This window comes from Vulpes lagopus, chromosome 8 (genome assembly GCF_018345385.1).
Source record: "Vulpes lagopus strain Blue_001 chromosome 8, ASM1834538v1, whole genome shotgun sequence".
Taxonomy (NCBI): domain Eukaryota; kingdom Metazoa; phylum Chordata; class Mammalia; order Carnivora; family Canidae; genus Vulpes; species Vulpes lagopus.
Genome location: NC_054831.1, coordinates 64,142,961 through 64,167,923, shown reverse-complemented (window position 1 = coordinate 64,167,923; position 24,963 = coordinate 64,142,961). Strand labels below are relative to the sequence as shown.

At 38.9% G+C, this 24,963-nt stretch overlaps 1 protein-coding gene across 7 annotated transcripts in view; it reads right to left on the bottom strand.

The window, feature by feature from the left end:
- Positions 1-343: 343 nt before the first annotated feature.
- ARMC3 (armadillo repeat containing 3) overlaps positions 344-24,963 on the bottom strand; it is a 100,625-nt gene continuing 76,005 nt past the window's right edge. For 6 of the 7 annotated variants that reach the window (XM_041765109.1, XM_041765110.1, XM_041765112.1 and 3 more), the window contains 3 exons: positions 14,642-14,842; positions 7,173-7,335; positions 344-1,541 (listed from right to left, as the gene is read on the bottom strand). In XM_041765109.1, the coding sequence (XP_041621043.1) occupies positions 1,332-1,541; positions 7,173-7,335; positions 14,642-14,842 (574 nt within the window). In that variant the 3' untranslated portion in view covers positions 344-1,331. The remainder of the gene's footprint in view (positions 1,542-7,172; positions 7,336-14,641; positions 14,843-24,963) is intronic. The other variant, XM_041765111.1, reaches the window with a different exon arrangement.

The following is a 24,963-nucleotide window of genomic DNA, read 5'->3' as shown; positions in this document are numbered from 1 at the left end:
TTCACCCACTGCTAACAAATGCATGGGATTTTCATGGATGCATTTGAATTCTAAGCTTATTCTTGGCCTTGTTGAACTTTCTTTCCAACACTTACGCCTGTTTTTCATTTATTTTTATCTTGTTACATCTTACATATCTTTGTAATCCACTTTAAATGTGTTCTGGATCAAAACAGACTTGAAAATGCTTAGACGGGTTTGCATCCTATAATCCATGCCCCAGTTCATGAAATTGCATGATAAATATAATTACCACACCATTTGATATAAAGAACTTTATTTTGAAATAAGGAAATACAAATTCTTTGAAGCTACACATTGGTTCGTACAGAATCATCTCAGCCTTAATTTCTAAACTCAAGCTGGCTTTTAAAAACCTTCTAGTAATATGATTACAGTAAACTAGACTTAAAGTCAGGCTAGGATATATGTATACTTTATGAGAGTCACCATATTACTAGTTTTTGCTTATCTTTTAAAATGTGTGTTTGCTCCCTGTTTTGTTCTCAATGCTGAAGACACAATTTCTCACAAAGATTTACTCTATTTCTATATTTAAATTTTTCCAAAAAAGAATTTTTAGGCTATATAAATCCAAAATACTATTTTTGTGACCCAGCAGTAAAATGTGTAAAAGCAAATCAGAATTGTTTTTAATTGGAGGTATATTTCCAAGTAGACAAACCCAGGACAAAAGACAAACACAGTTTATGGGAAGAGTTCATGGAAAGAGTTTTAGTTCAGTGAAGTATATTAGACAGTGTTCTTAATATGTTTTTAAAATATGAATCTAAATTTTTTAGAAAGGAATTTGTAACACTAAAAATCTATCTATAAATATTCAAACTATCAACAATAATCTTACTTTACAAAAATGAGAGTGAGACAAGGTGACTGAAGACATAAAATACTAGTGAATTAAAATAAATTCAATAACCAAGTGTTCCTGAAGCATTCTGGGTGTGAAGAATGACAGTCGTGAGGCCACAGTATTGTCCTGGGCACAGCAGCTGGGTGCTTTTACACGTGATTCCCAAAAGGCAGAGAGCCTCCTTATGAAACAGTAAGGGTGGATTAATTTTGACAATAATGAACTTTACATGAGGGACAGTGAGCATAATATGATCTAATCAGACTGAATTTTTGCCAAGAGCCCGAAATCAGAAACACAGCCAAGTTCAACTCAAGTGTCCTCATTTCTACACGGAGAAAATGTGAAATTAGAAATGTCTAATACTTTTATTTAAAGAAATAAAATCAATTGGTGAACGTCATAGAAAGTGTATGTAATGCCTTTTTTTGTGTGAGCCCCTTTTTGTTCATTTGATAGCTTAGAGATATCTGTAAAGGTCTGCCTCTTTGCTTCTTAACTTCATCAACCTGCCTGGATGGAACATGAGGTCAACTACATACACCTCAGGAGGAGGAAGAGCCCCAATCAGTCCCTTACGAGATTCATTCATCAACTTAACTTCATTCCAAGCTCTGCCATACTCCCCACGAACCAGGGAGCAGCCGATGCCAATTTTATCAGCCAGAGCCTGTGGGAGAAAACACAAGATCAACCAAAAGTGAGGAGGGAGAGGGGCTGAGGAAAATCCATAGCTGAAAGACACACCTTGTTGAAGGTGAAATATACAACTCTTGCAAAGAAGTGCTTAGAAAGGAGGCTGAAAAATTGTGGAATATTGTGATGGGAGCCAATAAAATGTGATAAGTTCCCCTGTGCCTCAAGATCCTGTAGACTCAAAATCTCTGTGTAGGTCCTGCTGGGAAGTGACATTTTTCAGGCAGTTACACTGCATTGTATCAGCACAAGATTGATAACGTCATTGGAGAAAAGCCATTCCGCGGGCTTTCAGCACTACCACATCTATCAATCTTTCCATGCTTCTAGGCTGCTCTGTGGGCATGACATGCAGTGGGATTGAACGGAGGGATCAAACTGGTGGGGACCTATTTCGTGCCGATTTATACTGTGTGATGGGGATGGTGCTCCGTGAAGCAGGAGGAGCAGGATTGCGAGGGGTCGGTCCTTCTGGGGCTACCTGCTGTCACTTCCTCCCGAGTGGCTTATGTTCCTTATTCTCTTCAATTTGTCCTGATTTTGAGATTATTTAAAAAGTGACTTTACAATAGTCTGGAAACTTCTTAGCCGCATCATAACGGATTAAGGGAGCTGGCTCAGACCGCCTGGATTTGAATTTTGGCTCAGCCACCTACTAGTGGTTGTCACCTCAGGCGAATGGCTCAGGCTCTCTGTGCTTCCATGTCTTCATCTGAGAAATGAGGATAACATCACTAGCACCTCCTTCCTAGGGAGTGGTTATAAAAATGAAGTGAATTAATACGGGCCGCATGCTTAGAGCTATGAATGCTACACAGAGTGGGTATTCAACAAGTGTTTCTAGTACTAGAAGGCAAGAATTGTGTTGTTTTAATAATCCATTATATATTAATATGATTTATCGATTACTTAATATGTAATGACTGCACCAGGTAGTCATACGTGGACTGAGATTAGGATATGGTTGTCATTTTTAGGGCCTTACATCCTATCTAGTTTGAGCCTGCCTGGTAAACAGTCAACTGTAATACAACAGTATCCAAATGGATGGCACTCAGTGGTATTGTCATTTATAAAAAGAAATACACGTTGGATCTTTGTGCCATTTCTGGCACAGAATTCCTAAACCCTTGGAATTTCCTAAGTGATGATAACCATAAAAATATCTTTCCTTATGTTAATGAGGTGACTTTTGGACCACACTTAAAGATGGGGGCTGTTTGGTAGGGGAACCAGTCTTGTGACTGGAGAGTTACAATGTCTCCCATCAGACCTCTGGGGAGAGGGTAGGTTGAATTAGTTACCTATGGCAATGATTTCATCAATCATGATTATGTAATGATGCTGTAATGAAAACCCATTACAGAGGGTTCGGAGAGCTTCTGGGTTGGTGAACACATGAAGACTCAGGAAGAGTGTTGCACGAGGAGATGGGCATAGAGGCTCCGTGCCCATCCCCCAAAACTTTCTCTCTGGCATCTTTTCCATCTGGCTGTTACTGAGTAATAGCCTTTTTATAATAAACTGGCGATCTAGTAAGTAAAATGTTTCTGAGTTCTGTGAGCTGCTCTAGCAAATTAATCAACCCTGAGGGGGCTGAATTCTTGGGAACCTCTAATCTATAGTCGGCTGGTCAGAAGCATAGATGACAACTGGCGCTTGTGACTGGTTGGCTGAAGTGTGTGTGGCATGGTGGGGGGGAGGGATACGGGGGCAGTCTTATAGGGCTGAGCCCATAACCTGTGGGATCTGACACTATCTCCAGGTAGGTTGTGTCAGAATTGAATTGAATTGAGCTAGCTGATGTCTGAGGATTACTTAGATGTATAAAAACTGTCCCCCTAAGGCCTGCCACCCCTCCCTCCATTGGAATTGGTACAGAATCATCTTACACTCATTGTCTAGAGGGTGGTAGGGAGTCAAAAATAAACATGTTTTCAGAAATTATATTTATTGCTCTCTTAACTCCATGTCAAGGCACTTTATATCATCAAAATAATCTTGTAAAATAGGTAATGATTGCATTTCCCATTTTATGGAGAGTAAAACTGAGGTCAGATAAATTTCCCAAGGAAGGTCAGAATAAGGGTGACCTAATATGGAAGCTGGGTATGTGTTACCAGAGCGTGAATTCCCAACCTCAGGGAGATACCGCCTCCCATTGAGTTGAATGAGTTCCTATTTGAAAGTCTCCATCTTCTTTGTGAAGTGGGAGACAAGATTGTCTGCTTAGAGGAAGAGGTGGAGATGAAAGTGTTAGTAGAAGGAAGAGCAGATGTAAGGCATGGCTACTGAGGAAGAAGGGCAAAGCCTATGGTCAGGAGCTGGAATAGAGGGGCCAGGCCACATGAATGTCCACCTGAGCTGGGCACCCTGAATTGGCTGGGGTGCTTGCCGCTGTCAAGTTCTGCAGCCTGAGTGTCCTAGGGGAGAGGGCAAGCAGTCAGACTGCACCAGGTGGACAGGCAAGGCATTGGGGAAGAAGGATGACATCAAGAAAGTCAGGGAAGTTCGCCAGTAAATCATACAGTCTGTGGATGATGTTTCCAGGCTGCCAAGGGGGAAAAGTAAAGCCAAAAAGGAAGCAACAAACTGGAAGAAAATAGGGAGGATAAAGGGCATTCGTGGGAGTGAATGATTTAGGAAAGTTGAAGGATATTATCAGTGGGTATTGGTGGTCAGGATGTCAGGGGTGGGCAAAACTTGGCTAATGAATTGCATGACTCTGCAGAGGTATGAGGCTACTGGATTCCATTTGGCATAATGCTGTGGACTGAATGTGTCCCACCCCCCGGAATCATATGCTGAAACCTTGACTGTCAGTAGGATGGTACTGGGGAGATGGGTTCTTTAGGTAATTTGGTTTAGAAGAGGTCATGGAAATGGAGCCCCCACTTCAGGATTAATGACCTTATAAGAGGAGGAAGAGACCAGAGCCTCCTGACTGTCCAGCATGTGAGGATGCAGGCACACAGTGGCCACTGCAAGCTAGGAAGAGGGTCCTCACCAGTTGCTAACTCTGCTGGCACCTCAATCTTACACTTCCCAGCCTCCACAATTGTGAGAAATACATGTTTATTGCTTAAGTCCCCAATGTCTGGTGTTTCATTAGGGCAGCACAAGCACACTAATTCAGTGCCTAGGAGACACTCAGGTGCACCAACTGGAGTGTAAACAGACACACTGGTCAGGAATCAGGAGAGGTTCATGGGGCAAAGGAAAGAATCTGGGTGCCTTAGGCAGTTAGTATTTAGGGCCATGTGACCAGATGACCCCACCATAGGAAGTACATAAAATGAGAAAAGAAAAAAGCCTGGGTTGGAACCTTGAGGGACCCCAACGTTAAAGAGAGGTAGAGGAAAGAGGTCACCACGGTGACTGAGATGAGGTGGAAAGAGAGGACAAAAGTTACTAAGGTGGATGGTTTTGGGGAACGAGAAGGATCAGTGACAAATTCTTCTACATATCAAGTTAAGACAGACAATAGATTCCTGGGGTCCAGGGCCCCTGGATGGCTCAGTGGTTGAGCATCTGCCTTCAGTTCAGGTAGTGATCCCAGGGTCCTGGCATCAAATCCCATGGGGAGCCCACTTCTCCCTCTGCCTGTGTCTCTGCCTCTCTCTCTGTGTCTCTCATGAAGAAATAAAATCTTAAAAAAAAAAAAAAAAAAGATTCCTGCAAGGGAGCCAAGGCCAGCTGCAGGGACTGAGGAGAAAAATGAGGTGTGCCAAGGAGGGATGAGGTGCTGACATGACTCTGAATTTTGACCCAAATAAGAATTACCTACAGATAGAAGCAGTATGGTGGGTTTGGTTCAGGTAGGCATGGGCTCAGACTCGAGCCAGGCCCCTGGTTGACCCTTGGTAAATTCCCTCTTGAGTTCAGTTGTCTTATCTTTCAAACAAGGGTAGTCATTTCAACCTTTGGCATTTTTGAGACCTTCACAATTGCATTTATCAAGTGCCTGGCACGTAGCTTAAAATGATGGTGGTCATGATAATAGAGCTACAGGGGTAGTCATAGCTATTATGAGAAAAGATTCCTCTTTCCACTTTAAATAGTATAGACTTAAATTTAGATTCTAAAGGAGAAACAGCTCATAGAGAGAAAGATACTTAATATAGGAGAAAATTTGATAAAACAAGAAAACAAGGAAGATTGGCATTTGGATTATAGAGAGAGTTAGCTTAGAACTGGAAGCAAGATACACATGAATGTAAAGAGGTTTGTAGGTGTTTTGGAAGTGGATAGGAATCTAGACATGCAGTCTAGAGTTCAGAACCCATTTTTGCAGCCCCTGTTATATTCCAGACACTTGATAACAATGGAGAAAAAAATCACCCCCTCTTTTTTGAATCTGCACCCCCGCTCAGTGAATCATGCCATCACTCCCAGCTGCCCTGCCCAGACCTGAAAATCACTTTGTTCTTCTCATGCAATTCCTCATACCACCTGAGGCAGACACCAACTGTTTTCAGTTGTATCTCTTAAATCTCCCTGTAGATTCACATCTTTTTTTTTTTTTTAAGATTTCATCCATTTATTCATGAGACACACAGAGAGAGGCAGAGACATAGGCGGAGGGAGAAGTGGGCTCCTCGCAGGGAGCCCAATGTTGGACTCAATCCCAGACCCCGGGATCAGGACTTGAGCTGAAGACAGATGTTCAATCACTGAGCCACGCAGGTGTCCCTAGATTCACATCCTCTTAGCAAAGGTCCCCCCTTAGTTCCTGTTCCACCAACCCTCCAACTGGTCTTCCTGTCTGCAGTCCTACTCCTGCTCTAATTTATTCCCCATTCTGTTGCCCGAATGGTCTTTCAAAATCATGTCACTGCTGTTTGTCCCCTTAACAATTTTCAGTTGCTGGGGTACCTGGGTGACTCAGTGGTTGAGCTTCTGCCTTTGGCTCAGGTTATGATCCCCAGGGTCCTGGGGGATCCCCCCGCAGGGAGCCTGCTTCTCCCTCTGCCTGTGTCTCTGCCTCTCTCTGTCTGTGTCTGTCATGAATAAATAAAAATAAAATCTTAAAAAAATTTTTTCAGTCACTACTCACAGATTTTAGGGTCAATTGCACACTCATGTGGTGCTTTATGAGCTGGTCTGTTAGCCTCATCCAACTCCTCCTCCTTCCTTCATCCAGACACACTTACTCTATACTCTTCAGAGGGGCCAGGGGCTCTCATTCCTGTTATTCTGTATAAAATCCTTGTTTAGAATACTCATCTTCCTTCTTTACCTGCTGAAATCCATGTATACTGAGGCTGAAAATCATTTCCTCCCCCAAAACTTGCCCTGATATCATCTTAGAACCCACAAGTCTGCCTTAGGTACCTTGTGTCTGCAGGGGCTGCCACCTTAGTATCTCTGTATTCTCAGACCTTAGAAGAGCTCTTGCCTATGGTAGATGTATGATAAATGTTGAACGGATATGCTTCCGAGAGTCTGGCAAGTATACGTGTGTATGTATATACACATACATATATATCTCAAATAGAAGTAACTCTAAATGAGAAGATTAGTATTAGCCAGTTAAATGTTAGCCAATTATGATAACGACAAACATTTTTACCTAACGGCAAATGAGGCAAAACATCTTCAGTACCTTGAAAAGCAAAGCTCGATGGTAGAAGATTCCTTTTTTGATCTGTCCAATTGGTACAACATTGGATTTAAGTTGAAATTTTAGTTCACTTATATGAAGTTCCCAGCCAAAATCATGTAGCTTCTCTTTTGAAACTTTACCACCCATTTTTTCTGCCACATACCTGTGTCAATTACATGAGATCAAATCAATCAAGTTTAATATCTCATTTTGGATGCTTTGCGTGTAATTGTGTGTATAATTTTACGTCTAAAAACTGGATTTCCTCAGGATTTTATTATTTGCTTTTCTTCTATGGTACAGAAGGGTTAACATTATGCTTACTTTCTTCAAACTATCGTGTATAAGCTGAACTTCTAAGAATTTCATTCAACACATAATGAATGCTAATTTTCCCAATATTTATAACAAGATACAAATTAATATCACCCTAAATTTGTAGCAATGCAGTTTTAAAGTCCTTTATTGCTCTTGAAAAATATTTTCCAAAGTTTCGATCTGAACTCCAAGGCATTGTACTAACCTATGGTCCTTCTTTTAAGGAATTTGAACTCAGAGATAATACAAACGCATGGGAAATTTTCCCATCGGATTCCTAAGTGTTATCAAGTTAAGTGTTTTCCTTTTAAATTGTCTTACTTTTTTTGATTTAGAGAAAGATATGGCAGTTAACTAACATTGGAGTGACAGGAACGAGGAGGAGGGCAGAAGGAAAACTAAGTTGGGTGGCATACTTTGCCTGGGGGTTTCTTCTCATTTGAGGCTTTTGCTGAAGTCAGTAAACACACCTGCAAAAATCCTCTGTCGAGGAAGGTTACTACATTTTATTTTTTTTTTATTTTTTATTTTTTTAGGTTACTACATTTTAGAGTAAGGGCAGAATTGCAAATTTTTTTTATAATAAATTTATTTTTTATTGGTGTTCAATTTGTCAACATACAGAATAACACCCAGTGCTCATCCGTCAAGTGCCCCCCTCAGTGCCCGTCACCCATTCACCCCCACCCCCCGCCCTCCTCCCCTTCCACCACCCCTAGTTCGTTTCCCAGAGTTAGGAGTCTTTATGTTCTGTCACCCTTTCTGATATTACCCACTCATTTTCTCTCCTTTCCCCTTTATTCCCTTTCACTATTATTTATATTCCCCAAATGAATGAGACCATATAATGTTTGTCCTTCTCCGATTGACTTATTTCACTCAGCACAATACCCTCCAGTTCCATCCACATTGAAGCAAATGGTGGGTATTTGTCATTTCTAATGGCTGAGGAATATTCCATTGTATACATAGACCACATCTTCTTTATCCATTCATCTTTCGATGGACACCGAGGCTCCTTCCACAGTTTGGCTGTTGTGGACATTGCTGCTAGAAACATCGGGGTGCAGGTGTCCCGGCGTTTCATTGCATCTGTATCTTTGGGGTAAATCCCCGGCAGTGCAATTGCTGGGCCGTAGGGCGGGTCTATTTTTAACTCTTTGAGGAACCTCCACACAGTTTTCCAGAGTGGCTGCACCAGTTCACATTCCCACCAACAGTGCAAGAGGGTTCCCTTTTCTCCACATCCTCTCCAACATTTGTGGTTTCCTGCCTTGTTAATTTTCCCCATTCTCACTGGTGTGAGGTGGTATCTCATTGTGGTTTTGATTTGTATTTCCCTGATGGCAAGTGATGCAGAGCATTTTCTCATGTGCGTGTTGGCCATGTCTATGTCTTCCCCTGTGAGATTTCTGTTCATGTCTTTTGCCCATTTCATGATTGGATTGTTTGTTTCTTTGCTGTTGAGTTTAATAAGTTATTAACAGATCTTGGAAACTAGCCCTTTATCTGATACGTCATTTGCAAATATCTTCTCCCATTCTGTAGGTTGTCTTTTAGTTTTGTTGACTGTATCCTTTGCTGTGCAAAAGCTTCTTATCTTGATGAAGTCCCAAGAGTTCACTTTTGCTTTTGTTTCCTTTGCCTTCCTGGATGTATCTTGCAAGAAGTTACTGTGGCCAAGTTCAAAAAGGGTGTTGCCTGTGTTCTCCTCTAGGATTTTGATGGAATCTTGTCTCACATTTAGATCTTTCATCCATTTTGAGTTTATCTTTGTGTATGGTGCAAGACAGTGGTCTAGTTTCATTCTTCTGCATGTGGATGTCCAATTTTCCCAGCAGCATTTATTGAAGAGACTGTCTTTCTTCCAATGGATAGTCTTTCCTCCTTTATCGAATATTAGTTGACCATAAAGTCCAGGGTCCACTTCTAGGTTCTCTATTCTGTTCCATTGATCTATGTGTCTGCTTCTGTGCCAGTACCACACTGTCTTGATGACCACAGCTTTGTAGTACAACCTGAAATCTGGCATTGCAATGCTCCCAGCTATGGTTTTCTTTTTTAAAATTCCCCTGGCTATTCGGGGTCTTTTCTGATTCCACACAAATCTTAAAATAATTTGTTCTAACTCTCTGAAGAAAGTCCATGGTATTTTGATAGGGATTGCATTAAACGTGTAAATTGCCCTGGTAACATTGACATTTTCACAATATTAATTCTTCCAATCCATGAGCATGGAATATTTTTCCATCTCTTTGTGTCTTCCTCAATTTCTTTCAGAAGTGTTCTATAGTTTTTAGGGTATAGATCCTTTACCTCTTTGGCTAGGTTTATTCCTAGGTATCTTATGCTTTTGGGTGCAATTGTAAATGGGATTGACTCCTTAATTTCTCTTTCTTCAGTCTCATTGTTAGTGTATAGAAATGCCACTGATTTCTGGGCACTTTGTATCCTGCCACGCTGCCAAATTGCTGTATGAGTTCTAGCAATCTTGGGGTGGGGTCTTTTGGGTTTTCTATGTAGAGTATCACGTCATCGGTGAAGAGGGAGAGTTTGACTTCTTCTTTGCCAATTTAAATGCCTTTAATGTCTTTTTGTTGTCTGATTGCTGAGGCGAGGACTTCCAGTACTATGTTGAATAGCAGTGGTGAGAGTGGAAACCACTGTCTTGTTCCTGATCTTAGGGGAAAGGCTCCCAGTGCTTCCCCATTGAGAATGATATTTGCTGTGGGCTTCTCATAGATGGCTTTTAAGATGTTGAGGAATGTTCCCTCTATCCCTACACCCTGAAGAGTTTTGATCAAGAATGGATGCTGTATTTTGTCAAATGCTTTCTCTGCATTTGAGAGGTTTGAGAATCATATGGTTCTTGGTTTTTCTCTTGCTGATATGATAAATCACATTGATTGTTTTACGAGTGTTGAACCACCCTTGTGTCCCGGGGATAAATCCTACTTGGTCATGGTGAATAATTTTCTTAATGTACTGTTGGATCCGATTGGCTAGTATCTTGTTGAGAATTTTTGCATCCATGTTCATCAGGGATATTGGTCTGTAATTCTCCTTTTTGGTGGGGTCTTTGTCCGGTTTTGGAATTAAGGTGATGCTGGCCTCAGAGAATGAATTTGGAAGTACTCCATCTCTTTCTATCTTTCCAAACAGCTTTAGTAGAATAGGTATGGTTTCTTCTTTAAACGTTTGATAGAATTCCCCTGGGAAGCCATCTGGCCCTGGACTTTTGTGTCTTGGGAGGTTTTTGATGACTGCTTCAATTTCCCCCCTGGTTATTGGCCTGTTCAGGTTTTCTATTTCTTCCTGTTCCAGTTTTGGTAGTTTGTGGCTTTCTAGGAATGCATCCATTTCTTCTAGATTGCCTAATTTATTGGCGTATAGCTGTTCATAATATGTTTTTAAAATTGTTTGTATTTCCTTGGTGTTGGTAGTGATCTCTCCTTTCTCATTCATGATTTTATTAATTTGAGTCTTCTCTCTCTTCTTTTGAATAAGGCTGGCTAATGGTTTATCTATCTTATTAATTCTTTCAAAGAACCAACTCCTGGTTCTGTTGATCTGTTCCACGGTTCTTCTGGTCTCGATTTCATTGAGTTTTGCTCGAATCTTTATTAACTCTCTTCTTCTGCTGGGTGTAGGATCTATTTGCTGTTTTTTCTCTAGCTCCTTTATGTGTAAGGTGAGCTTTTGTATTTGAGTTCTTTCCAGTTTTTGAATGGATGCTTGTATTGCGATGTATTTCCCCCTTAGGACTGCTTTTGCTGCATCCCAAGGTTTTGAATGGTTGTATCTTCATTCTCATTAGTTTCCATGAATCTTTTTAATTCTTCCTTAATTTCCTGGTTGACCCTTTCATCTTTTAGCAGGATGGTCCTTAACCTCCACGTGTTTGAGGTCCCTCCAAACTTCTTGTTGTGATTTAGTTCTAATTTCAAGGCTATGGTCTGAGAATATGCAGGGGACAATCCCAATCTTTTGGTATCGGTTCAGACCCGATTTGTGACCCAGTATGTGGTCTATTCTGGAGAAAGTTCCATGTGCACTTGAGAAGAATGTGTATTCAGTTGAGTTTGGATGTAAAGTTCTGTAGATATCTGTGAAATATCTGTGAAATCCATCTGGTCCAGTTTATCATTTAAAGCTCTCGTTTTTTTTGGAGATGTGTTTAGAAGACCTATTGAGTATAGAAAGCGCTAGATTGAAGTTACCAAGTATAAGTGTATTATTATCTAAGTATTTCTTCACTTTGGCTATTAATTGATTGATATATTTGGCAGCTCCCACATTTGGGGCATATGTATTGAGGATTGTTAAGTCCTCTTATTGGATAGATCCTTTAAGTATGACATAGTGTCCTTCTTCATCTCTCACTACAGTCTTCGGGGTAAATTTTAGTTTATCTGATATAAGGATGGTTACCCCTGCTTTCTTTTGAGGACCATTTGAATGGTAAATGGTTCTCCAACCTTTTATTTTCAGGCTGTAGGTGTCCTTCTGTCTAAAATGAGTCTCTTGTAGACAGCAAATAGATGGGTCCTGCTTTTTTATCCAGTCTGAAACCCTGCGCCTTTTGATGGGGTCATTAAGCCCGTTCACGTTCAGAGTTACTATTGAAAGGTATGAGTTTAGCGTCATCATGATATCTATTCAGTCCCTGTTTTTGTGGATTGTTCCACTGGACTTCTTCTTAAAGGGGAGTTTTAAGAGTCCCCCTTAGAATTTCTTGCAGAGCTGGTTTGGAGGTCAAATATTCTTTCAGTTCCTGCCTGTCTTGGAAGCTCTTTATCTCTCCTTCCATTTTGAATGAGAGCCTTGCTGGATAAAGTATTCTTGGTTGCATGTTCTTCTCTCTTAGGACCCTGAATATATCCTGCCAGCCCTTTCTGGCCTGCCAGGTCTCTGTGGAGAGGTCTGCTGTTACCCTAATATTCCTCCCCATAAAAGTCAGGGATTTCTTGACTCTTTCTGCTTTAAGGATCTTCTCTTTATCTTTGGAATTTGCAAGCTTAACTATTAAATGTCGAGGTGTTGAACAGTTTTTATTGATTTTAGGGGGGGATCTCTCTATTTCCTGGATCTGAATGCCTGTTTCCCTTCCCAGATTAGGAAAGTTTTCAGCTATTATTTGTTCAAATACATATTATGGCTCTCTGGCCCTTTCGGCGTCCTCGGGAACCCCAATTAAACATAGGTTTTTCTTCCTCAGGCTGTCGTTTATTTCCCTTAATCTATCTTCATGGTCTTTTGTTTGTCTCTTTTTTCCTCAGTTTCCCTCTTTGCCATCAACTTGTCTTCTATGTCACTCACTCGTTCTTCCACTTCATTAACCCTCGTCGTTAGGACTTCTAGTTTGGATTGCATCTCATTCAATTGATTTTTAATTTCTGCCTGATTGGATCTAAATTCTGCAGTCATGAAGTCTCTTGAGTCCTTTATGCTTTTTTCTAGAGCCACCAGTAGCTTTATAATAGTGCTTCTGAATTGGCTTTCTGACATTCAATTGTAATCCAGATTTTGTAGCTCTGTGGGAGAGAGGACTGTTTCTGATTCTTTCTTTTGAGGTGAGGTTTTCCTTCCTGTCATTTTGCTCAGTGCAGAGTGGCCAAAAACAAGTTGTATTGGGAAAAGGAGAAAAAGAGAGGAGAGAAAGAAGGAGAGAAAAGAGAAAAAGAAAAAAGAAAAAAGGAAGAAAAAAAGAAAAAAAAAGAGAAGAAAAAGAGAAAGAAAGGAAAGAATTGCAAATTTTAAGAAAGAATTTCCTCTCGCTCTATGCAAAGAAGAACAATGGTGAAAAACAAGAGAAGGGTCAGGAGAAAGCTGTCACCCTGCCCCAGCCAGGCATCCTGTAATGAGTGTTGGGAACCAAAGGCACTGGGACAAATCTCTACATCTCGTCTTGAAAAGGGCTAGGTTAAAAAAAAAATTATTTGGGAATGATGGAAAGAATTTTTGATAATAGCAAAGCATGAGGACATTTAACAAATGCTGAAGTGAGCTAAATCAGATTTCTGCCCAAGTCATCACTTCTCAAGGACATTAGGAGAACTTCAGTTGCCAAAAACATTCTCTTCCAGAGAGCTCTGGCTGACAAGGAGTCAATGATCTGGCGGCTGTGTTTCTTCCAGTTGTCACATCCCGGTTTGATGAGTGCAACGCACTTCTACTTGGAGTAGATACAAGCTCCCGTGGAGACTACAGCTGTTGCAGGATCCAGTAGCTCACCTACTGGATGTTGGTGCCAGTTACGGAGACTATCCTCCACTTCCTGTGATTTGTAATCCCTTACAGCTACCAAGTCAAGTTCTCAAATTTCTCTTAGTGGACTCATATTAAATGCTCTGATTAGGGAGGCAAAGTCACTGGGGTACACAGAGCGTCGAGCCTGCCCAAACAACCATGCCTTTAGAACATTCACACTTGAGAGCAACGCAAAATGCAAAATATCGGACATCTGACCTACAAATCAGTGATGGTTATTTGTATTAGAATGACATGATTTATGATGTATTAGTTATGTAATAGAATTATATGATTTGTGGGGATGGGATACCTGGGTGATGGGCATTAAGAAGGGCACATGATACGATGAGCACTGGTTGTTATATAAGACTGATAAATTACTGAACTCTACATCTGAAACTAATAATACGCTACATGTTAATTAATGGAATTTAAATAAAAAATGATAAAAAGAAAATAATATGTGAGTTTATAAATAATTCACAATACGATTCCTTTAAATCACCTTTAAGCACCCCATGCACCTAAGGAGTAACTGAATTTTCCTTCTTTCTTTTGTTGTTTTTGGAGTAATTTAATTTTCAAACTTTTGATTCATTGCTAACTTCTTCAAGATCACATTGAAAGACGCCTCTAATGGTTTAGCTGGAGAAAATGACAAAAGCATTTTTCTTTAAGCAATTTCCAGGTCCTAGCTCCAATTCTTGGTGGAAATAGGACCTAAAATAGAAATTGGGCATTTTTTTCAATTTATTGTGTTTCTGCTGCAGAGTCAGAGGTGGGGGGGGGGCAGTAATTTTGGTGTGGTTAGCTGAAAATTGGCTTAAAAATGCAAACCACTAACATCAAACACTTTTTTTCAGAAACTGAAAATGCACATGTATATACAAACAACTTACTTTGCTAGAGCCTCAATCTGTTCCTTAATATTGGTTATGGGAAATATCGATTTGGTCACTTCATACACATACACACAGAAGTCAAGGTCAGAGGGAGGGTACCATTCTTTATCAGGGCTCCCTTCTCCGGTCAATTTTGGTGTTGCTGCCACTTCTTCTTCCTCCTTCACTTTTTCCTCTTCTTTTTTCCCTCGGCCTTTCCTTTGAGAGCAAACAGCAGCCATCAAAGTCACAAAATGAATAAGCACTAACTGTGCTCTGAGTTCATCTGAAGAGCACCGCAGAAATAGAGTATTTTATACTTTAACGACCATATCATATGCTGTTCTCAACTTTTTGATGACAAAGCTAGAGTTTATAGTCTCTATATTATGCTAAGAGAGATTAACTTTCAAGATAACACTACATGATTGATACATATTATGAAAATCATACACTGGTCTTGAGTACAATTGCCTTGCCAGATGTCTGGTGCATAGTAGGTATGTCATAAACATTTATTGAATTAGGGAGAAAATAGGTTGCCTCCTCAGGAAGTCTAAGCCAGTCTTACATCATCTCTTGATTTGGTTGGGGGCTTCTGCAAAAAGAGTTTGGATCACTCATTTTAAGAAAAATTACCCAAAATGTGGGAAAAAAAGCAACACAAAATAAGGATAGTGTGGAATCTCCATGTCATGCAGGGGTGAAGATTTACCTAAAGTTTATCTAGGGAAATGTACTTAATTCTGTACTTAGGAAAGCTGGAATGTACTTAGTAAACTGTAAAGATACTGTGTAATTAAAATATACTATTAATTGGGATGCCTGGATGGCTCAGTGGTTGAGCATCTGCTTTTGGCTCAGGTTGTGATGTCGGGGTCCTGGGATTGAGTCCCACATCAGGCTCCCTGTGAGGGAAGGAGCCCTCTGTCTACGTCTCTGCCTTTCTCTGTGTCTCTCATGAATAAATAAAATATTCAAAAAAAGAAAAAAAATATGCAATTAATCTTTTCAAACTTAGAGAATTTGCTAGTTAACATGCAAGCTTTTGCTTCATAGAGGTGCAAATTATTTCTGTCAATGGAGAAGATATTGCCAGAGGTTACAGTTTATTGTCATTTAGGATGTTAACCAGTTTTTTATGTAACTCAGTGATCTTTTTCTAACATTCCTTAATTAAACTAGATATAAATACCTAGCTCCTCAAATGTCCTCTGAACCAATATTAACACCTTACTGATTCCGTCTCTAATTTATGAGTTGAATAAAAACAATGATATGTGTTCTCATTCCAGATAACATGGAGAAGGCACATTTAACCCTGCTTTTTCTACTCAATACAGTCATCAATCCTGGACAGGATTCAACAGCTAATTGAAGACTCTGTTAAAGCAAATGGTAGCAGAAAGATCAGAGAAGGTCTTTTGAATTATCACTGAACAGATGGTAAGTTTATTTTTATTTTTCTCTGGTATCCTCCAAGCCAGACTAGACACTGCTCAAAATTTGGAAGTGGGCATCAGCACAGAGAGAGATAAAGGAGAAGACCTTTTGAGAAACAGGAATGACACAGAGTGGAAGAAAGCCCTGTTTTGTTTTCTTCTTTGCAGCCCCTAAGGAATCCTCTGATAGTGGTAACAATGGTGACATCAGCATCTCATAAGAACCTAAAATACCTTTATACTCACTCAGTCCTCAGGTGGTTTGCCTGAAGATACAGGAGCAGTCATGGCAAGAGTATAGCAGGGCAGGGTATATAGAGTTTTCTGGCTTGAGCACCAAAAAGAAACTCCCAAGGAACCAAAAAAAGACAAGGGAGATGAAGAAGGAAAAGCTCAGAAGAGCAATCAAGTTATTTATGAATTCCTAGACTTACCCCCAAGCTGTGTACACATGGTTCTGACCCTAAACAGTACATTACAGATTTTGAGGATGGAACTATGGAACTGACCACTGCCCAAATCCTAAACCAGACACACTAGCTGGCACACAGTCAGGACTGCTCCAAATAGTACTGCAAAGCCTTTGGAAACTGAACTGACAGTGGGATGACAACACATAGAACATTGGTTGAAACTTGAGGTTTGAAAGCAGCTGGGTCTGGGCACCTGTCTGGCCAACTGACTGTCTCAGTTGGAAGAGCGTGTGACTCTTGATCTTGGGGTCATGAGTTTTAGCCCCACATTAGGTGTAGAGATTAATTAAATAAATAGAACTTTAAAAAAAGAAGAAATCAACTGGGTCAACTGCTGGCTAAAACAGACACAAAAAGGAACATTCTTCCTAGAATGCATATAAGACGCATTCACCAATATCTTGATTACTATAGCTTTATCATAAATCATTAAATCAGAGAGATGCTTTCAACTTTATTCTTCTTTTTCAAAATTATTTTATATACCCTTCCATAAGGGTCTTAGAATTAGCATGCCTATATCTACAAAAAATCCTGCTGGACTTTTGATAGAATTGTATCTAGTCTATAGATCAGTTTGGGAGAAAACTGACATTTTTACTATGTTGAATTTTCTAATACATGAACATGGTACGTCTCTCTTCACTTATTTAGTGATTCTTTGATTTTCTTTGTGTTTGATAGTTCTCAATATATGTTTTGTTTGACTTTCATTTTTATTTCATATTTCATTTTTAGAGCTATTAAAATGGTGTTCAAGAAATTTTTGGTTTTCAATTTTTTATTGCCAGTACATAGGAACATGATTGATTTTTGTATGTTGATCTGAAATCCTGATGATTGCTGAATTCACCTATTAATTCTATGAGGTTTATTTTTAAAGTAGATTCCTTAAGGATTTTCTACTTAGACTATCTTGTTGCAAATAGATAGTCTGCAAATAGGAACTGTTTTTTCCCCTTCACTTTCCAATCTTTATACTTTAAAAATGTCCTTATTGCAATGTGTCGGCCTTCTAATACAATGCTGAATAGGAGTGATAAGAATAGTTATCTTTGGGGTCCCTCAGTGACTCAGTAGGTTAAGCAGCTGACTCTTGACTTCTGCTAAGGTCATGATCTCACATTCATGGGATCGAGCCCCTTGGTGGGCTCCATGAGCAGTGCAGAGTCTGTTTGTCCCTCTCCTTCCTCCTCTCCCCCTCCCCCCACTCTGTATGCATGTTTGTGCATATACACATGCTTGCTCTCAAATAAATAAGTAAATAAATAAATAAATAAATAAATCTTTTTTTTAAAGAATAGGTTGCTTGTTTTGTTCATGATCTTTTCAGAAAGGCATCTTGTTTTCACCATTAAGTATGATATAATAGAAGGGTTTTTTCATGGATGCCCTTTATCAGGTTGAGAAAGTTCCCTTATATTCCTATTTTGCTGACAGTTGTATTTTTATCATAACTAATGTTGAATTTTGTCAAATAATTTTCCTGTATCAATTAATATAATTGTGTGGGTTATCTTCTTTATACTGTCAATATGGTGGACTGCATTGATAGATTTTTAAATATTGAACCAGCCTTGCATTCCTGGGATAAACTCCTCTTAGATGAATTATTCTCTTTATGTCTTGCTAGATTTGATTTGCAATATTTCAGAGAGGACTTTTCATCTGTATTTATGATGGATACTGAGCTGTAATTTTCTTTTCATATAACAACCTTGTCTGATATTGGGACTAGGATAATGCTGGTTAGTGAAATACTGCTTTGCTTAGATCTAACAGATTTTGATATATCTTCACTTTCCTTCAGTTTTTTTGTATTTTTAAATTTCCTTTGAGATTTTGACCCATAGGTTATTTAGAAGTATGTCATTCAATTTCTATATATCTAGAGGTTTTCTTGTTGTCTTTCTGTTGTTAATTTCTAGTTTGTTGATCCATAATGGCCATGGATCATATTCTGTATGATTTCAATTATTTTAAATTTGATGAGCTTTGTTTTATGACCCTGGTACTTGCAAATGTTCCACATGAAGTTGAAAAAATGTGTTTTCTGTTGTTGGTGGTAGAATGTTCTATAATATATTGACTAGATCCTATTTATTGCTGGTTTTGTTCAAACATTTTCCATCCTTACCGATTTCAGGTCAAGTAATTCTATCAGTTCCTCAGAGGGGAGTGCTGAAGTCCTCAACCATAATTTGGGATTTGTCTGTTTCTACTTTCTGCTCTATCAGTTGTTGCTTCATGTGTTTGAGGCTCTGTTTTTTGGTGCTCATATAGTGATCACATTAGATCATTATGTCTTCCTCACAGATTAATCCATTTTGTCATATATAATGTTTCTCTTTGTCTCTAGAAGTTTTCTTTGCTCTGAAGTATACTTCTACTTTATTACATATTAAAAAGTCACTTGTACATTTTAAGAAATTAATGTTTACATGGTATCTTTATCCATCTTTCACTTTCAACCTACCTATATCAATGAATTGAAGTGCATTTCTTTAAATGGCAAATAGCTCATATAATTGTTTTTAAGATTTTTAAGTAATCTCTACATGCAAATGGGGCTAGAACTTACAACCCTGAGATCAAGAGTTGCATGTTCTACCAACCGAGCCAGCCAGATACCCCTTCATCATAACTTTTTAATCCACTTTGCCAATCTCTGCCTTTCAATTGGTTCTTATTCCTCTGTTTTTTCCTTTCTTGACTTTGTGGTTTGGTACTTGAACCTTTTTTAGTTTTCCACCTTGATTTATTTATACCATTTTTGAGTGTAACTCTTTGTATTGGTTTGAAGTGGTTACTATAGGATTATAATACACATACATGGTTCATCACAGTCGGCTGGTATCCACATTTTACTACTTTCAGGGCAGTAAGAAAACCTCACAACCAACGAATGAGTGCTTTTTATCTTTCCTCATTTTTGTTTCAATCAACAAATATGAATTGTAAAACTCACGAGGAAACAGCCTATTGTATGCACCCATATTTCAATTCTTCTTTCTTCCTTCCTTTAGGCTTCCAGATTCTTTCATCATTTTCTTGTTGTTTGAAGAACTTCTGTTAACTAGCCAATATGTAAGAATAGAACTGCTGGCAGTAAATTCTTTGTTTTCCTTCACTTGGGAATGTCTTTACTTCTCCTTCTTCATTACTAAAGTTTCCCCAGAGAGAGAACACGTGGTTGATTCCTCTAGCAGTTGAGAAATGTGCCACTTTCCTCTAGCCTGAGAGAAATGTACTGTCATTTAAATTGGAGTTTCCCTATAGGAAACTGGAACTTGCACCTTTACAAATTTTGGATCCCATGACTCAGGTGGGCTTCCTCGGTGGAGCTACCTCACACAAGAAAATTGTACTCTATGCTATGCTAGGAGAAAGAGAGGGAGGACAAGGAAACCTCTGTGTGACTTCTATAGCATTTGCTTAAGTGTATCTTTTCCCCACTGCTCCTGCATTATATCTTTTGCTATAGTAAATCTCAGCCATGGGGATATATCCCCCTGCACAGGCCATGAAAATGAGGCTAGTTCAGGTGAATTTCCTAAATTATGTCTTTGTAACTCTTGAGCATTCTGTTCCACGAGCTATAAATTAGGGGCAGGGATTAAGTATTTCTTGAAGTAAAGGGTGAAAGAGAGGATCAGCTAAATGCCATGTGAGTTTTCTCTTTATTTTGAGGAAAAAAATACAAAAGTAATCTTACTAAATGCTTTTGGAGAATTAGACAAAACTCTGTAATCATAACAAATACTAAGATTTTATAATTCTCGGGTTCCTGGGTGGCTTGGTCTGTTAAGCATCTGCCTTCAGCTCAGGTCATGATCTCGGGGTCCTGGGATTGAGCCCCATGTCAGGCTCCCTGCTCACTGAGGCGTCTACTTCTCCCTCTTCCTCTGCCTCTCTGCCCACTTATGCTCATGCTCTCTCTCTTTCTCTCTCTCAAGTAAACAAAATCTTTTTTAAAAAGTTTTTATATTTTCTAATTCAACATTCTATTTACTGCAGCTAAGTAGAGAGTCTCATCATGCGTTAAATGCACTCACCATATATTATGGTAAAATCTCTAAGCAAAAATTCACATTTCCCAGCTCTATCATCTAAATACCTTTCTTTTTTTGTAAGACAAACAAATAGAACATCTTTACAAACATAGTAAAATTTTAATAAGTTGGGAACTACCACTGGAAATGTCAATAAGAATGTCAGAAAGCATATGTAGGTTTATCTATTCCTAAAGTTACGGGGTAGCTTTATAATATTGGACAGTTTGACTCAGAACCACGTATAAAACAAAGCATGTGTATTTCTCACTGAGTGTGCTGCTGGGAGAAAAAGGAATCATTTGGCACATAGAAGATGATAGCCAGCATACAGGGCTAAAGCGCATCATGGAGGGCAATCTTACTGAGTGATTAAAAAGGGATAATTTACTAGAGATCCTGAACTGTAGTTTCCCACTGCTGTATATAGAAGTATTTCATTTGGATTCCTTTCCCATGAAGTCTGCCCAGTTGTATTAATAAGGGCTTTAATACTTAAACGAATTTCACTTCTAAATAAATATGGAAACAAGTGCTCAGAAATTACAAAATTTACTCTTGTAAAATTCTCAGAAAGGACATCGATTTGTGATTAAAGATAGCAGAACTTTCAACCTTCTTACAGAGGCTTGAACAAAACTACCTCAGAAAACAGAGATTTACTATGGAAATCCAAAACAATAAGAATATTTTCTATGTTCTTAGGTGGACGAGAAGGTAGGGAGCCAAGTAGAGAGAGATATTTATCTGCCTTCAAACTGTGTATTGACATTTTCAAAATTTAATCACTTGATCCTTTCTGACACCATCAACTATTTGAACAAATAAATTAGAAGTCAAGGCTACTGGGAGAAATATAAGTCATGAATCTGGCCCATATAGGGTTTCAATTTAGGTGGGAAGATTTTGGTGTATGAAAAATAATCACAATGCTAGGTAGCATTCAATAAATTCCACATGCGTGATAAAAATGAGAAACTCAAGATGTTCCAAAAATCTATCCCAATTAGATGTCCTGTTCCATCTATTCTGTTGCAAAAGAATAAGAAGAGAGTATCAGTCAAAGGAGACGCACAATGTATTTTAGGCTTAGAAGGATGCATGTGTGCATACTTGTATGTGCGTGTGCACACATGTGGTAGTTTATTTTGTTATTTGTCAATGTCCCCAGTAGGATGGAAGCTCTTTGAAAACAGAGGTTTTTGTTCACGGCTATATTTGTAACACTGGAACAACTCCTGGCACCTAGTACAATCAGCATTTGCTGAGTGGATGAATAATTTCAAGAAAAAAAGGTGAGAAGCATTTGCTGAGGGGATGAATAATTTCAAGAAAAAAAAAGGTGAAAAGGTATTTAAATGTGATTAAGATGTTAAGTGTGATTAAGAGACAATATCTATTTCTGAAAGACTTTTGCAGTTAGTCAAGATTTGGGAGGAAGGGAGAAAAAGGCTAAGCTAAGGTTTAAAAAAAGAGTTTTAGGGAAATATTTTAAAACTGAAAACGTTGGGGCACCTGGGTAGCTCAGTGGTTGAGCATCTGCCTTTGGCTCAGGTCATAATCTTGGGGTCCTGGGATTGAGTCCCGCATCAGGCTCCCCATAGGGAGCCTTCTTCTCCCTCTACCTATGTCTCTGCCTCTCTCTCTCTGTGTCTCTCATGAATAAATAAAAATAAAATCTTAAAAAAAATAAAAATGAAAATGTTTTAGGAAGTCATTATGATGAAGATCAAGATTGAGCAGCAGAAATGTTTAAGTATATGTTGTAAATTTCTAAAAGACTCCAGAGATGAACAGACTGGAAAGAAACAAAATAGAGACAGGAAAGCAATAAACTTTTAAGTGTGTATAATAAACTCACACAATCAACTTAAATATTTATGAAGACTGGTCTGAATACAAAAATACAGTACAGCTACCTACAATACATTTACAAATCATAAATGTTTATTGTAAGGGGAATGATCTTTATAAAGAAAAGCTTCAGAGGGCATATTAGATTTGTTGACTTTGGTGTAATCTAGGAAAAAATCAAGATGGTGGCTGGGTAAAGGGGAAACTACTAGCCTCTCTTATGAGTGTTATTTTTTTCCCCCACAAAGGAGAGCACAACTGAAACCTTCACACACAAAAATAATCTGATTGCTGATGACCCAGTGAGAGCCTGATGCTTCAGGATTTTAATTTATGTAGTATATGGTGATGAAATTCTTGAGGAGAGAGAAATTATTCTTTCCTTGTCCATATTAGGCCACTTCATGCACATAATTGATTTGCTTATTTCCCATCCCTTCTCTCTTCTTCCTTTCAAATATTTAGCCACTTTGTGGTCCTAGATGGTTCATTATCCTTTGTCAGTATCTCTCAGTAACTTTTTTTAAACATTAAACATTCTCTATGACTTTATCAGATAAATAGAGTTAAAATGTTTTATTCTATCTCCAGGGACCCAAAGGACTTATAGTTACAAGACAAGAAGGATTTACCAAAAGACAGCCAACAGGGCAAAAAGATTATGACCAATCTATCCCCCCAGGGGGCCCAGGAATAAGAAAGGGGAAAGAACTGGGTGGACGTGCATTGATCCCTTTAGTATGTAGGGCTTAGGCTCTGGACAAACATTGTTTCATTTACTCTTACAGCACCTCTACAAGGCAGGAAATCATCATATCCATTTTAGAGATAAGGAAACCAAGGACCGGTTTTGTCTGAATCCAAAATGTATGCTTTCCTTCATGCTAACAATCTGTTTGAATGTCGGGAGTACATCAGGGTTTGTCTTCAAGTGGAGAGATGACGCAGGTACAAGGAAGATACCAGAAATGATGTGAGAAGAAATAATCATCTTCGTTTGTTTATATTTATTCTCCAGAGGCATATTGGGAGGGAGTCAAACCTCTATTCCTTTCAACAACCAGCATTCAATCTTTGAAATAATTTATGAATATATGATCTATAAATGTTTCTTTACTGTCCCTCATGTTCCTGATATTATTCTAGGCTCTATGGCAATAAAAATGAAAAAGGCCTGGTCCCAGGTCTCAAGTAGTCCATTGCTTAGTAAAAAAGACAAATAAATCAACATGAATCAGTTCAGGTTACATATAAGATTATTTGAATTCACAGAGGAATGGACACAAAGAGAATACCTAACCTAGGGTGGCCAGAGAAGGCCTCGCAAAAACAAAATATATGAACAGAATGAAGAAAGAATAGGAATTTGCCATGCATACAAAACATGTAAGACTCTTACAGGAGATGCCGTGGTTGCTGTTTGGACTTCATTTGGAGGATGATAGGGCATCATTGCTTTAGGCAGAATAATTTCATCAGCTTTCATTTGGGGAAGGTGACTCAGGGGGTAGTATGGAGGATGGGCTTATGGAGGGCTCTTCAAAAGGCAGAAGACTCTTACAATGAGGAGGTTAGTGTGTTGAGATACAATACAAAGGCCTGAACCAGGGAGGTAAAGGTGAAAATGAAGAGAAACCATGACTTAAGAGACATGGATGACATTGAATACATATTCATTCAGTGTAGGCAGTAAGGAGAAGAAGGACTTTAAGAGGATCCCTAGGCTTGAGCAATCGCATGGAAGATGCTAATATTCATCAACCTAGGGAAGAGAGGAGGTTTTGGGAGTTGGGGGAACAGTTCTTTTGGAACATTCTGTTTACAGAGCAGAAGGAGAGAAAAGGCTGGACTCAGGGGAGGGGTATATAAATGTCAGCAGTAGCTAAAACTATGGAGAGTGAGAAAGGGAGTAAATGAAGAATCCTGGAGCATGTCAATGTGTAAGGTACTTGTGATAAGCAGATGAGGATATAGCAAAAAGGACCAGAAAAGAGGGAACTTATCCATAGAGGAAGAAGACATGGATCAAATGTGATAAAGATGTGAGTACTTCCAAGTAGTACAGAAAAGTCTTACTATCAGATATTATAATTAAAAACCCATGGCTATCTGAAGATCATCACTTTTTAAATTTATTGAAATTCCCATTAGTGGACATACAGCTCAATATTGATTTCAGGAATGGAGTTCAGTGGTTCATCACTTACATACAACAGCCAGTGATCATCATAGCAAGTCTCTCCTTAATTCCCATCCCCCATCTAGCTCATCAGCCACCCACATCCCTCTACCAACTCTGTTCTCTATAAAGATTCTCTTCTGATTTGTTCCCCCCTTTCTTTTATCCCCCTCCTCAAAGATCAGCATGTTGATATACAAAATAACTTTCAATCCAGTAGGGCTGCCCATTCTCTCCCAAAAGATTTAGGATTAAGAACCAGACTAAGCTGTAAGAAAAATAAGATGATACTCTGCCAAGAATAGCAAAATCACCAAAGATTAAAGCTGATGTGATATCA